The sequence below is a fragment of the Cucurbita pepo genome, chromosome 19 (genome assembly GCF_057944985.1).
Source record: "Cucurbita pepo subsp. pepo isolate OVF chromosome 19, ASM5794498v1, whole genome shotgun sequence".
Taxonomy (NCBI): domain Eukaryota; kingdom Viridiplantae; phylum Streptophyta; class Magnoliopsida; order Cucurbitales; family Cucurbitaceae; genus Cucurbita; species Cucurbita pepo.
Genome location: NC_141816.1, coordinates 12,937,156 through 12,950,925, shown reverse-complemented (window position 1 = coordinate 12,950,925; position 13,770 = coordinate 12,937,156). Strand labels below are relative to the sequence as shown.

The 13,770-nt window shown below is 39.6% G+C and overlaps 4 protein-coding genes across 6 annotated transcripts; 3 read left to right on the top strand and 1 right to left on the bottom strand.

Moving 5' to 3' along the window:
• Positions 1–3,146: 3,146 nt before the first annotated feature.
• On the bottom strand, positions 3,147–4,706 carry LOC111781722 (uncharacterized). The gene has a single exon (XM_023662409.2). The coding sequence runs from the start codon at positions 4,192–4,194 to the stop codon at positions 3,217–3,219; it is 978 nt and encodes a 325-aa protein (XP_023518177.2). The 5' UTR covers positions 4,195–4,706; the 3' UTR covers positions 3,147–3,216.
• A 124-nt stretch (positions 4,707–4,830) lies between these two features.
• LOC111781531 (uncharacterized) lies at positions 4,831–6,340 on the top strand. The gene is made up of 2 exons (XM_023662183.2): positions 4,831–5,123; positions 6,077–6,340. Exons 1-2 carry the CDS (start codon positions 4,904–4,906, stop codon positions 6,217–6,219), a joined length of 363 nt encoding a protein of 120 aa, XP_023517951.1. The 5' UTR covers positions 4,831–4,903; the 3' UTR covers positions 6,220–6,340.
• A 357-nt stretch (positions 6,341–6,697) lies between these two features.
• Positions 6,698–10,415, top strand: FRS4 (FAR1-related sequence 4). 3 transcript variants are annotated; one of them, XM_023662178.2, is made up of 5 exons: positions 6,698–6,896; positions 6,976–7,026; positions 7,239–9,479; positions 9,585–9,638; positions 10,094–10,415. In XM_023662178.2, exons 3-5 carry the CDS (start codon positions 7,422–7,424, stop codon positions 10,241–10,243), a joined length of 2,262 nt encoding a protein of 753 aa, XP_023517946.2. In that variant the 5' UTR covers positions 6,698–6,896; positions 6,976–7,026; positions 7,239–7,421; the 3' UTR covers positions 10,244–10,415. The 3 variants fall into 3 exon arrangements, with proteins under 3 accessions (XP_023517946.2, XP_023517947.2, XP_023517944.2); XM_023662179.2 differs by having other exon boundaries at positions 7,210–9,479; XM_023662176.2 differs by lacking the exon at positions 6,698–6,896 and having other exon boundaries at positions 6,903–7,026.
• A 625-nt stretch (positions 10,416–11,040) lies between these two features.
• On the top strand, positions 11,041–13,497 carry LOC111781530 (Molybdenum cofactor sulfurase family protein). Its single transcript, XM_023662182.2, has 8 exons — positions 11,041–11,277; positions 11,485–11,634; positions 11,744–11,920; positions 12,109–12,197; positions 12,281–12,345; positions 12,503–12,605; positions 12,976–13,086; positions 13,184–13,497. The coding sequence occupies exons 1-8, from the start codon at positions 11,193–11,195 to the stop codon at positions 13,307–13,309; spliced, it is 906 nt and encodes a 301-aa protein (XP_023517950.2). The 5' UTR covers positions 11,041–11,192; the 3' UTR covers positions 13,310–13,497.
• The last annotated feature ends 273 nt before the right edge of the window (positions 13,498–13,770 follow it).

Below are 13,770 nucleotides of genomic sequence, written 5' to 3'. Positions count from 1 at the left end.
TCATTCTCCATCCCTGGCCACTGGTAAAATCTTTTCAAATTCTAATACATTTTCGTACTTCATTTGCGGAACATGTAAGATATATCGTGAGGTCATAATGGTTTGCTTGAGGGGTATTTAATTCCTATAGTGATCGTCTTTGGTTGTACGAACAATATTACTTGGGTCTACCTTTGTGGTTTATACCAAGGCATGCTCTATACTGTCTAAGCCTTCTACATGCTCTCCACGGAGGCATGCTTGCCATCTAGAATTATGGTCACAGGAGGCTGGGTCCTAGGTAATTCACCTCGTACTAGGCCTTAGAAAGTCTCATGTTCATCTTTGGACGTCTCGCATTCTGCGGCGTTATCTCTCTATCTCCCTAAGGCTAGTAAGCTTTAACATGACCCCTCTCGGCCTCCTCACAATAACTCGCATCTAGCATTGACGTATAGAGTGATCATTCATTATTTATCGCCCTAAGGCATAATCATAACTACCACATAACCCAAGACAAACAGCAAATTCACATGCTTTACATCATACCGTAACCTATTAAACAAGGTTAGACTGCATACCTGGTCGTGGCAAGGCGTGTCGTCGAGCTGAGTCATAGAGGTGTACGACTCTCTATCCTAAAAATAAAGTCTACAGAATCTAAAACCGACTGCTCTGATACCATTTGTAATGACCCAGATCCACCGCTAGCAGATATTGTCCTCTTTGGGTTTTCCCTTTCGGGCTTCCCCTCAAGGCTTTAAAACGCGTCTGCTAGAGGAAGGTTTCCACACCCTTATAAACGATGATTTGTTCTCCTCCCCAACCAATGTGGGACATGACAGCTGTACAAGTTTTGAGACGTATTGTAAACAGTGGGTTCAGTAACTTGTATGCCATTATTTATGCCATTATTTAACTTGGCTTTGTTATTGGTTCCTTGTTTTTTTTTTTTTTTTTTTTTTTTCCTCTTATCTCCCATCAGCCAGTCCTGAGAGTCGGCTAATTGCTAGAAAGCAAAACACTGTATCTGTGTGTGTGAGAGAGAATATTTAGAAAGCAAAGCCATAAACAACATGTATAAAGCATCCCTCCAATGAAAGATTACTTAAGAAGTCCTACGCGTCTTGCATGCCTTTTCTTTTTTATTATTTCACCTCTCTCTCTCTCTCTCTCTCTCTCTCTCTCTCTCTCTCTCTTGTAATATATATTGCTTGTATTGTGAGTTGTCTGTGTGTGAGAGGGGCATTTAAGCGAGTCTGTGCTGGGCTGGTTTTAGAAACATGGGCGTATTCATGCTTAGCCTCACGGCCGTCCTGTATCTGGTTTTGGTTTGGGGTATCGTGTGCGAGTGTGAGAGCAGTAGTAGTAGTAGTATGGCTTTGTCTGTGTCGTCTCTCAAAAGGAAAGACATGAAACTTGCAGTTGCAGGTTACGGTTGCAGGAAATTAGGCAAAGCCACGTCCAACACCTTCCACTTTGGTGCACTGAGGTCATGCCACCAACACAGCCTCTTCAATGCCCGCCAACATGAAGTCCCAAGCGGTCCAAACCCCATTTCAAATAGATGATCCATCCATAACATGTCCAACCATAGTTACCTCCTTACGGGCGGGACTTCATCACATACTCCAAGCGTGTATTCATCCACACCCATTCAACATTATCTGCAATGTGATGTCCGAGTAGAGAGAAAGGGGTCATTGCCGCTGAGCGAGGCCAGGCAGAGGCAATCTGCGAAGCCAAATCTTAACTCATTTATTGAGTTGACAAACTCTCAGCATGATCACATTGGATAGATAGAGAACAATAGATATGAGGAGACATTATGATGGGTATTGGGCACTAGTTAAACCACTGAAAAGTAAAGTACTCCTGGTTGATTTTACTTTGGTGTTTCATGTCTACCAATTTTCATTTTTGTTTATCTCGAACGAACTACATTTTACTGAACGAATTACAACTGTAATACCATTTTGTATCTTCACTAGAAATCGATTTTGGATTTATATTTACATTAACATGGCTTGTATCTATAGTTATTCAAAATTATTCTTATGCTAGTTTTTGTGTGGGGCAAATAACCTCCTTAATGAAAAGGGAAAAGCAAAACAGGATAAGGGATCCCCAAGGCAAAGCTATGTGAATATTGATAAACGCTCCATGCATCCACCAAGCATGGTTTTGCGTGTAAAGTCGAGTACTAACATCGGCATCCAAAGCAACGGCGAATGTGAAGGGTCCCTCTCTCAACTTTTTCATTTACCAAAATACCCCACTCTTTCTCTAACCTTACCTTCATAAGATTACAAGTACCAATTCCATAAATTGGTTCAAACTTTAAAAAGGGGGGGGGGGGGGGGGGGGGGGGGGTGGGGGGGTGGAGAAAATCAAGAGATGGTGTTTCTGCTACATCTGTAAAAGTACAAAGATGACCGAAGAAATGGAATTATATTCCATCACTTTTCATCATAACCAAAACTTTCCATAAAGCCTGTTTTGAGTCAAACATCAAAATCCATTACCATAATATTTCTTTCAAATTTGTAACAGAAGTTCACTTAAAGCAAAGCTTTGATTCACAGTTGATTTTGGGCAAAGTGTTATCAAAAAATGAAGAGCACCCCGCTACTATAAAAGACAGCCCATTGAGAGGACACAAGCTGTCAAATCATCCACAAAGATAACCCCAAGTGTTGTTGAAGCTTTTTCTTGTCAGTCCAAAAGCCAACAACCTTGTCAATACCATTGTTCTACCTAAATAGGACTGAAAAGCGACCAAATATTAGGATAAATGTTATGAAACTTCCAGCTTAAGATGACCTCCATCACCCATGAACGTAAAAGTTGACCAGTAGGCATGCATGTCTTTTCCAGCCCTTCGCCAGCATATGGTTGAGGGGACGGCATCAACAACCTTCCCATTACCAACTACCTTCCTTTTTCTCATCACTCTCAATTGGAAGGGTATCTTGGACTTGCCTAATTATATCATTGTTACTCATTATTGTCATTGTTTCAAACATTCTCCTTTTGGAATTGAGATAGGATGTCAACACTCCAAAACCTAGGTATTAATTATATTAATTAGTGAAGTTTAGTGATGATGGTGAGTGTTACAAAATTAAGAAACAGGGTAATTAGGAGTGAGTAAAGATGCATAAAAGGAAAATAAAGCATTGGAATGAATGTACATAACACAAGGTAAGTGGGAACAGATGAAACTGGAAAAGAAAGTTATATTTGCAAATTTGAATTGAAGTTGATTGGATTTGGATTTGGTATCACTGCCGACTCCTCGAAATAAAAATCCAAATCCTTAAACTCAGCAGCAGCAGCAGCAGCAGCAGTAGTAGTAGTGTGATTATTGTGAGGTTGAGGTTGAGGTTGCGATTGCATCACTACACTTCCCGCAGCCTCTTCAGTGGGCAGAGGCATTATTAATGCACCCACATCAGCCTCCTCATCCTCCCACATCCTCCGCAACCGCTCCCTTTCAATCATCATACCCAAATCACAGTCTAAGCTATTATTACCGGACGACCCCGTTACTATTCCACATCCACTCTCAAACAATTCCCAATTCATCATGCCCGGTACTATGGGTGCACCCCAACAAGAAGACCCAGTTTGAAGCTGCTGCTGCTGCTCCTCCAACCAGGTGTAGTTATTGGAGTTATAGACGTAGCTGCCATTAACAACCTCGCCTATTATTTGATCATGATCGTTATAAGCATTCATATTATTATTATTATTATGATTAGCAGCAGCAGCAGCAGCAGCAGCAGCATGATGTTGTTGTTGCTGCTGTTGCTGGCGCGCAGGGAGGAGATTGTGGGTGTTGGGATCAAGGCCAAGAGCAAGCAGCTTCTTCTTGATGGAGGAATTCCAGAAGTTCTTGATCTCGTTGTCGGTTCTGCCGGGGAGATGCTTGGCTATCTGCGCCCATCGGTTCCCAAGGATTCGGTGGACGTCGATGATGGTCCTTTCCTCCTCCGCGCTGAAACACCCTCTCTTGAGGTCAGGTCTCAAGTAGTTAATCCACCTCAGCCTGCAGCTCTTCCCACATCTGTCCAGCCCCGCCATCTTGGGCACCCGGCTCCAACAAGCCTGCCCCTCAATCTTCCTTATACACTTGATGAGCTTCTCGTCTTCTTCCGGAGACCACAGCCCTCTCTTCACCTTCACCTTGGTGCAGCAGCTGTGGTGCCCCATCTTCTCTTCATCAATACCTACTACCACCTCCACCTCTCCTCCTTGTTAACCGTATTTAGTATTCTCACCCTTCACTAATTAATTTATGGACATTCTAGAGGAATACACATTACTTGTGGCTAATTATAGATGCATCCAATACTTAACCATTCATTAATCTTAACCCATCTCCTGAAAGGGACGCCTACTGGGTTTTGGGACAAACTTCACCACCAATCTTTACTCTTCCAAATTCATCCTACATCTATGGCTACACATTTTCCACATAAATAAATATTTATATAACACTATAATGTTGCCCACAAGACTTGTGTTTGTGTTTCCCCTTCATGGTTAACTAATTGTTTATAATCCAACTAATTCCTGCCCCTACGTCAACCAAAACAGAAGTTATCACAGGCAGCTCAAAACTTGTAACGCATGAGTCAATTGTGGTTAATTACCAAACAAGATATAAACAATTCTTCACGCATTTCAAATCAATATTATTTTAAATTCTCTTCAAATTTACCTCCTTGCCCACGAGGCCCATTCCGTTCCATTTGAAGTCCAAAGCTGCAAAGAAGCCCAAGGAATTCAAATCTCAAAAGCCCATAAACAAGGTTCTGCCCCTCCCTCTCAAAACCCTAAATTCTCTAGAGCCAATCAATCAATCAATCAAACCCACCCGGGACTCGGAGCGTGAAGAAGCTCATCGGAGACAAGAAATATGGCGAAATCCATGAGATCCAAGAGAGAGAAGAGGCTGAGAGCCATCAGGAGAGAGATGGTTGAGCCTATTTACGACAAGAAAGACGCTGCGAAGCTCGCTGCTCAACAGGCTGCTCTTGCTGCCCCTAAGCTTCCCGTGCGCCCCTCTCCTTTCACCAATATCTCTACTATGGACGTCGCACCAGCCTCTACTTCAACCGCCGCCGACGCTGCTATGGGTACCCCCTTTCTTCTTTTTATTACTTGTACACGTTTCGTTTTGCTTTTCTTTTTTAATTATTTGGGTTATGGCTTTAATTTTAGTGGTTTTTCATCTCATTGTATGGAAATTCTTTCATTCTCTTCAACTCAATTCTTTCATTCTCATTGTATGGATATCAAAACTATTTCTATTCACTAGGTGCTCAATTTGTAGTCCATTCGTCCCTTCTTATTACAATATCCACTTCCTTTTAATTCTTCATGAATTACTCTGCATTCCTAGCACTCAGATGTTGTAAGATCAAAACGAGAGAGCAGTCAGTGGTGTAGTGTAGAAGGAATGTGGCTCGTTTTTTGAAACTCAACTCTTATTTTATGCTTTAGGCAGATGAATGCAACTTCTTTTATCATCTTGTATGTAATAAGTCATATTAGTCGTACAGTATGAAGTATTAAAAATGTTCTCTTTTAATAAGCTAGTTATGTTTGTTTTGGTCCTTTCTCTCTGTAATTATGACCCTAAACCCTTGTCATGAAAACTAAAGGAAGCCTAATGCTAAGTGTTGTTGTTATATTGTGCTTTCCTATGAGCTCAGCTCGTGTGTGAGAGACTAGGTTTTGTTTTTAAAATTTTAGAAGAGTTATGAGAAGAAATCTGGGGTGTTTTGAGAAGAAATCTGGAAAGGGTCTTTAGAAGGTTTTGTTGGACGGGGATGATGGGGTGTTTTGAGAAGAAATCTGGAAAGGGTCTTTCCAACTCCAATGGTGGCAGCTGCCGAAAACAGAAAGAACAACCTTCATTACTTGTTGAAACTTATTAATTTGAGCTGAGTTCTCTGTAAAAGTAAAGAATATGAAGAGGTTTTGTTGGCTGGCACTCTACTAGGCCTTGAGAATAGAGCTGTTGGATTGGAGGCCCTCATGTATTTGTTTGTTTGTTTGTTTGTTTGTTTGTAATTGCGTGTTACAGAGGTGGAGATGGATGATGGCAGTGAAAGCATGATGGCGCTGAAGGCTGTTGGTGGGATTGGCAAGAAATCCAAGAAGAAATTCAAGGTCGGGAAGGCCAAGCGGCGTGGTAAGTGCAAGATCAAGAGGAATCGCCACATCTAGTCCCGTGGCCACTGTACTTGGATACATGGCCTCTCCCAAGACTTAACTATATTGTATTAAGTATTAAGTTCAGTGACATTTGGTTAACCCTTCTAGTTTAATTATTTATTTCTTACTCTCACTCTTCTGTTTACTTGGTCAACCAATTCTAGCACTTTTTTAACAGGAATCCTCATAATTTTGGTTTCAAATCATTCTAATTTAATACATTTTGAAGTTATTATTAAAAAAAATTAACAAAATTATCAAGGAGAATATTAAAAGTAATTTTGATATGAGAATTTAAATTCAAATTTAAAAGAAGAAGTAGACATCGATCTCACTTTAACCAAAAAATAATTAGTTTAGCTTTAGTTTTTTAATTTAAAAAAAAAAAAAAATTTAATGAAAAAGAAACACATGTTGAGCATCGGAAATGACAGTGGTTTGAGTTCTACCTATGTGGTTTGAGTTAATAATAATAAAAATAATAAAAACCTACAATACGGATGAGCGAATCAAGCAAGCAAGCAAGCAAGGCGAAGAGGCGAGAAGTTGTCACTGGAAATCAGAGGGAGCTGAGTTGTTATTTTGCAAATATCTGGTCTGCTTCTGGTTTTCCCCAAATTTTGTGGAGCTGCCGCGATCTTCATCCTTCCTCCTTCCTCCTTCCTCCTTCCTCCTTCCTCCTGATCTAGGTTTGATTCTTCATCTTTTATTTCCAATCCCAATCCCAATCCCAATCCCAATCCCTCACTTTCCCTTCTCTAATTTTAGACGCCTTCTCGACGGAACTCTTGACTGGCTGCCCCATGGAAAGCGGAGCAGGTATTCCTTTCTTTATTTTGCGATCTCTCTACATGTTTGCGTCGCTTTTCTTTTCTTTTCTTTTTTTCTTTCCTTTACTTTCCTTTGATTTCGATGTCTTCTCTCTTTCTCTCATTCTGCTTATACCTCCTCTAATTCGCCTTATAAATGACATTTTTCTCTCCTATAATTGCATTTCTCAAGGTATATCTCGTTTCCCCTCCCCCCATTAGGTGCCTTATCAATGGGAGGCCTCTCACTGACACACAACTTCCCTTCTTCTCCATTCATGGGAGGAGACCCTCTACTGTATATGTGGGACGTTGTATGATAAATACTACGTCATCTCTGAGTGCCTTCAGAGGTGAAATTAATGGTGGATTCGAAGTGGATTTGAATTTTTTTCTTCATCAACTATGGATTCCAATGCGATCGTGTGCAGTTCTATGACAGAGCCATGCCCTGGCATGGAATTTGAATCTCATGAAAATGCATATTCATTCTATAGAGACTACGCCAAGACTATGGGCTTTGGAACTGCCAAATTGAGTAGCCGTCGTTCTAGGGCATCTAAGGAATTTATTGATGCCAAATTTTCATGCACAAGATATGGCAATAAGCAACAATCTGATGACGCTATCAACCCACGACCCTCACCAAAAATTGGTTGTAAGGCGAGCATGCATGTGAAGAGAAAACAGAATGGGAAGTGGTATGTTTATAGTTTTGTAAAAGATCATAATCACGAGCTTTTACCATCTCAAGTTCACCTTTTTAGAAGCCACCGAAACACTGATCTACTCAAGAATGATGTCAGAATACGGAGACGAAAGAACTTAGCTGCCATGTCAAAAATGTTCAGTGCTTATCAGAATGTTGATTGTTTAGAAAGCTATGTGAAAAACCAACACGATAAAGGCCGCACTTTGGTCCTAGAATCAGGGGATGCGCAAATTCTTCTTGAACTTTTTATGCACATGCAGGAAGAGAATCCAAAATTCTTTTATGCAGTTGATTTGAATGAAGAGCACCAGTTGCGCAATGTGTTCTGGGTTGATGGCAAAGGAATGGAAGATTATGTGCGCTTTGGAGATGTGGTTTCATTTGACACCACTTATTTCACAAACAAGTATAAGCTACCATTAGTTCTTTTCATAGGAGTGAACCATCATATTCAACCTACTTTACTTGGTTGTGCACTGATTGCAGATGAGACAGTTAATACATTCAGTTGGTTAATACAAACATGGTACATAGCAATGGGAGAACGAGCACCACAGGTGATGCTTACTGACCAAAATACCAATATTAAAGCAGTCATTGAGGCAGTTCTTCCTGGAACACGTCACTACTTTTGTCTGTGGTATATTTTGCAAAAGATTCCAAAAAATCTCGAATTTTTAAGCATGTGGCATGAGGGTTTTATGGAGGAGTTCAAGAACTGTGTTTTTAAGTCATGGACTAAGGAACAGTTCGAAAAGAGGTGGCAGAAATTGCTCGATGGATTTAGTCTTAGAGAAGTTGAGTGGATGCAATATTTGTATGATGATCGTGCTTATTGGGTGCCTTCTTTTGCAAGAGACGTTTCTTTCGCTGGCTTATGCACATCTTCACGCATGGAAAGTCTGAACTCTTTTTTTGACAAATATGTTAAGATTGAAACATCCTTGACGGAGTTTATAGAGCGATATAAAGACATTCTTGAGGATCGATATGAGGAAGAAGCAAAGGCAAATTTTGATGCTTGGCATGATACACCGGAATTGAAGTCTCCATCTCCATTTGAGAAACAAGTTTCACTAGTATATACGCATGAAATCTTTAAAAAATTTCAAATGGAGGTTTTGGGAGCTGCTGCTTGCCATCTTAAGAAAGAAACTGAAGATGCAACTACTACGACATACGCTGTCAAAGACATTGAAGATGGTCAGAATTATGTTGTCGAATGCAGTCACTCAAATTCAGATATATATTGCTCCTGCCGCTCATTTGAATATAAAGGTTTCCTCTGTAGACATGCCATTATTGTTCTCCAAATGTCTGGCGTTTTCAGTATACCATCCAAATATGTACTGCAGCGTTGGACTAACACTGCTACGAGCAGGAATCCAATTAACGAAAAGTTGGATGAGGTGCAATGTAAGGTCCGTCGTTTTAATGACCTTTGTCGAAGAGCTATAATATTGGGTGAAGAAGGGTCTTTGTCTCAGGAGAGTTATGACATTGCACTTTCGGCAATTAATGAAGCCTTGAAACAATGTGCAACTGTGAGTAGGAGTAATTCTGCAGAAAATGATGTGAGGCCTGACAACTCAGGAATTCTTGTTTTTGGTATCGAGGAGGACAACCAATGCAGCAGCAGTTTAGCTGTTGAGAATTCACCTGATCTTAAAGTGATTAATGCTAAAAAGAATCCTAAGAGGGCAGGGTCGAGCAAGGAACCTGCAGCCAATGAAATCAGCAAAAATGGAAAGGTGATCATTATAGCTTTTATATGTTCATGCAAATTTGAATTAGTTTTGATGTATTTCATACTCAATACTGAGGACTAATTTGAATTGGCTATATATATATGTCAGGTATCTCAACCATTGGATGCAAATGCTGGATCCCAGGATGACTTCAATCAATTGGTAAGCTCTAATGTTGACAGAACCAGGTTTTGATTAGCATCATAACTTTTCTGAAAAGAAAAATGATGTTAAATATTCTGTCTTGGAGGGGGCTTGTTTCTTTTAATATTGTTGAACTAAAATAATTCAAGATTCAGGCACCAAGTACGTCTAACCGTCTAAAGAACATGTGTTTGGTTTCTTTGATGAATGTGTTATAAACATAGACATTGAAAGTGCCCATTGTGACCTTAATAGCTTAGGTGAGGTAGAAAAATAATTAAGCCAATTCTGACCTTAATACCAGCAACATGTGGTAGAACATTTGTTATTGCCGCCGGGATTTACCACCTTGGGTTTGCTACCGAGAAATATATTTATGCATACTAGCGACCCTTTTTCTTGTAGGAGGAGATTGAGAATAGGTACATGGTATTGAGATTCATGTTGTTGTTTTCTTTCCATATTTGTTGCAGGAGTTGAGCGATATGCGGCCAATCCAATTGCATGGAATATCACCGACGCAATTGCATAACATGGTGCCAACACTGCTTCATAATGTGACACCAACACAGTTTCACAGCATGTCTTCTGCACATTTGCATGAGAGTCTTCATCCTCGTTGACGCGTGGAGACCTCTGTAAAAATGTATACCTTATAACTTCCTTGAGAATGTATGTATGCAGTTAAACTAATTAAGAACAGTTTCCCAATTCCAACATGTGTAGCCTGTTCTAGAAATGAGCAGTACTTGAGTAGTTGCATCAGTCTTTAGATTTCCATTCCTCATTTCTGCATTCTGGTTCTCTTCCTCATCGTTAGAACGGCTACAACTCAGTTTGAGCTTGGGTTCTTTTTAAGACAAATGTTGCAGGATACCACCAAGGTTTAGTTGCTGTCTGGGGTCGCCTTCGTTTGGCAGGTGCCACCCACCCGTTGTTATATTATTAATAATAAGAAACCTGATTTACTGGGCATTCAACTATCAATAAGCGAGTATATTATTTAGGCAGTTCTTATTGTACAACATCGAATTGCTCATTATAATTACTTCGAAATTAAATCAAAATAATAATAAACTAAATAGTGTGTTAGGATCGTACAACGACGCACAATATTGGCTAAAAAATTTATATTGGTTAAAGAATTTATATTGATGACTTCGATTTATATAGAAAGTTGCTACTATATATATTTAATATTGATTAAAGAATTTATATGGATGACTTCTGCTACTATATATATTTATCTACTATATATAACTCTACCATATATAACTTTTTTATTTAACATTTATGACCATTTACCATGTATATAGCTATAACAGCTTACTAGCTACCTAACATAGCGAATGTATCATCTACTTGAATGAATAAACCCAAAAGAAATGAGTCATCTACTTGTATGAATAAACCCAAAAGAGATGAGGAAAGAATATTGTCGGTATTTTTTTGATAAGGACGGTAAGGTAGGACAGTAAGCTTAGCGTAGGGCGGGAAGAGGAAGAAAGGGCTGTGGAATCAATCATCCTTGTTGTTGTTGTTGTTGTGGTCTGCTCGTCTCCTTCGGAAGCTATGGCTAACGTCTCTGCAATTTTCATTTACCCAATCAAATCATGCGGCGGTATTTCAGTTCCCCAAGCACCTCTTACCCCTACTGGTAAACTCCAACAACCCATCTCATTTCTCCCTCTAAACGCTTCACTCAGTCTCTACTAACAATCTTCATGAAGAGGCTGCCCCATATGTCTCTATTTTTTCTGTTTGGATTGTCATTCTATGCCGACAGGGAAGTATCTCCAAATTAGCATTTCTTAGTTACCTCGCTTCTCTCTTTTGTGATTGACGGCTCGGGCCGGGTACGCAGGATTTCGATGGGACCGTCAATGGTTGGTTGTGAACTATAAAGGAAGGGCATACACTCAGAGAGTTTTACCTAAGCTTTCTCTGGTCGCGGTGGAGCTGTCGAACGATGCATTCTTGGAAGATTGGAAGCCGTCTGATACCTCGTTTCTTGGTACAATTTTATTTGTTTCTGTTTTCGTATCTTACTGCCTGAAACTTTGTCATTCTGAAAATGTTCAGCTCTATCCTTCAATGTAAACCAAGCAAATCTGGTTTTGCAGTCATAAAAGCACCTGGAATGGATGTCTTAAAGGTTCCCCTGCGTGAACCGCCGGAGAATACAGATGGTGTCTCTGTTTGGGAATGGTCTGGCTCTGCACTGGATGAGGGAGACGCTCCATCAAAGTGGTTTTCAGATTTTCTTGGAAAACCCTGTCGGTTGGTTCGCTTTAATGCAGGTCAGAAATTCCATTTGGTAAATCGTGCAATGTAAAATTGGGAATGTCATTCAGTGTCTTAGTGGGTGTTAAATAAAAGGAATGATTCAGTCTATTAAAATAATCAATGGGCTCATTGTTTCTTTGTCATAAGTAATCAAATCTCAGAGCTGCATGTTCAACTTACTTTGTTGCTTTGTCTTCTTCAGCTTCACAGTCAAGGAAAGTGAATGCCGACTATGGTCCTGGACACCAAATCATGTTTTCTGACCAGTTTCCGTACATGCTGATATCTCAGGTTTAAAAACTATTGAGTCTGATTGTTCTTCCCTCCTAGACCGTGCATCTAACTAACTCCAATGTCTCTCTTGCACTTTGCAGGGATCTTTGGATGCCTTGAATGAAGTGCTCAAAGAACCCGTATCAATTAACCGCTTTAGACCCAAGTATGGCCCTCCTTTTTCTAAATGTCCATAGTTCCCGTTACAGTATGGATCCCCAATGCTACTTCTTAGTTGTCTCATAGAGAATGCTACATGAAAATCTTGATATATGATAATTATTTCTTTTAAGCGTTTGCTTTTTTCTATTTTTTTGAACTAGCATTCTTGTTGATGGCTGTGAACCATTCTCCGAGGATTTGTGGACTGAAATTGGAATAGACAAGTTCATATTTCAGTGTGTTAGGCTATGCGCCCGCTGCAAGGTATTGGAGTTGCCATGCCAAAATATTCTACGACTTCTTTGTTAGTTTTCCATAACAACTTTTGCAGTGGTAAAAAGAAAGAAAAAGAACTTTTGTCTATGATTTACTCCCCACATGCACATGCATTTAGTTTTGGGGGCATTTATGCTTTAGCGTGCCCATGCATATCATATATGATAAGTGATGGATTAAGGCCTCCAACAGTGCATACATACGTGAGAAGGGGTGATAAAGAAATATCAGGTAGAAAGTTATGAGTTAAGGAAATGCATTTTACGCAAGGGTCGGACGTATGAATTGATTCAACATATACTGATTTTTGCTTTTTGTACAAAATTGGCACCTGAAAAAGATACTCTTTTGTGTTCAGGTACCTTCAATAAACCAAGAGACTGGAATTGCAGGACCTGAGCCGAATGAAACACTGAAGAAAATCAGGTCCGACACAGTCCTGCGTCCAAAGCATGCACAGAAGGGACAAGTAAGAACTGAATCTGAAAGTAGGATGCATATATTTTGTTTTTGGAAAATGCTTCACAAATGAACTTCCTTCTTTTTGTTTTTGTATGATTTGCCAGATTTTCTTTGGCCAGAACTTGGTGTGGAAAAATTTAGCAACTGAAGGGAAGGGAAAAATCATAAAAGTGGGAGATAAAGTCAACATACTGGGAAAGGTTTCCTCTGTAGCGGAAGCAGTCGCCTGAATACCGTAAGCTTATGAATTATAAAATAAATATCTGGAAGATTTCTGGGTAAAAGTAGTGTAGTAGCCAAATATGAAGAAAGTTAAGTACGATGCTACTTGTTTGTATCCCAGTGTTTCCTCTGAGACTCATGACACTAAAATATAAATATGATCTCCATGAATAAAAGGGGGTACGAATTGCATCTATATAGCCACTCAACCTCGAGATCAACTTTCTTATTGAAATTTATTTCTGGTAAAATCCACCCTTCTTTCCCACCAAGTCTGATGCTCGTAATTTTATTTCTTCTTCATAGTTTCAAATACATTACTCTAAATTGAATATTGTGTGGCCTTTTTATGCTATGGTTCTAATTCTATTTAGAAGTTTTAATCTCCCCGTGTGAGTTATATATAGATTTAGATCTTCATTTCTTTATTTGTAATTAAAGTAGTGGTTCAAATGAACGATAATAAATT

What these genes read in the sequence shown, in the direction of transcription:
- LOC111781722 (XM_023662409.2), bottom strand. Translation starts at nt 4,194, where the DNA reads ATGGGGCACCACAGCTGCTGCACCAAGGTGAAGGTGAAGAGAGGGCTG.
- LOC111781531 (XM_023662183.2), top strand. Translation starts at nt 4,904, where the DNA reads ATGGCGAAATCCATGAGATCCAAGAGAGAGAAGAGGCTGAGAGCCATC. An exon ending in CGCCGCCGACGCTGCTATGG is followed by an intron (nt 5,124 to 6,076) that starts GTACCCCCTTTC and finishes TGCGTGTTACAG; the next exon opens with AGGTGGAGATGGATGATGGC.
- FRS4 (XM_023662178.2), top strand. Translation starts at nt 7,422, where the DNA reads ATGGATTCCAATGCGATCGTGTGCAGTTCTATGACAGAGCCATGCCCT. An exon ending in AAATCAGCAAAAATGGAAAG is followed by an intron (nt 9,480 to 9,584) that starts GTGATCATTATA and finishes TATATATGTCAG; the next exon opens with GTATCTCAACCATTGGATGC. An exon ending in AGGATGACTTCAATCAATTG is followed by an intron (nt 9,639 to 10,093) that starts GTAAGCTCTAAT and finishes TATTTGTTGCAG; the next exon opens with GAGTTGAGCGATATGCGGCC.
- LOC111781530 (XM_023662182.2), top strand. Translation starts at nt 11,193, where the DNA reads ATGGCTAACGTCTCTGCAATTTTCATTTACCCAATCAAATCATGCGGC. An exon ending in ATTAACCGCTTTAGACCCAA is followed by an intron (nt 12,346 to 12,502) that starts GTATGGCCCTCC and finishes TTTTTGAACTAG; the next exon opens with CATTCTTGTTGATGGCTGTG. An exon ending in GGCTATGCGCCCGCTGCAAG is followed by an intron (nt 12,606 to 12,975) that starts GTATTGGAGTTG and finishes TTTTGTGTTCAG; the next exon opens with GTACCTTCAATAAACCAAGA.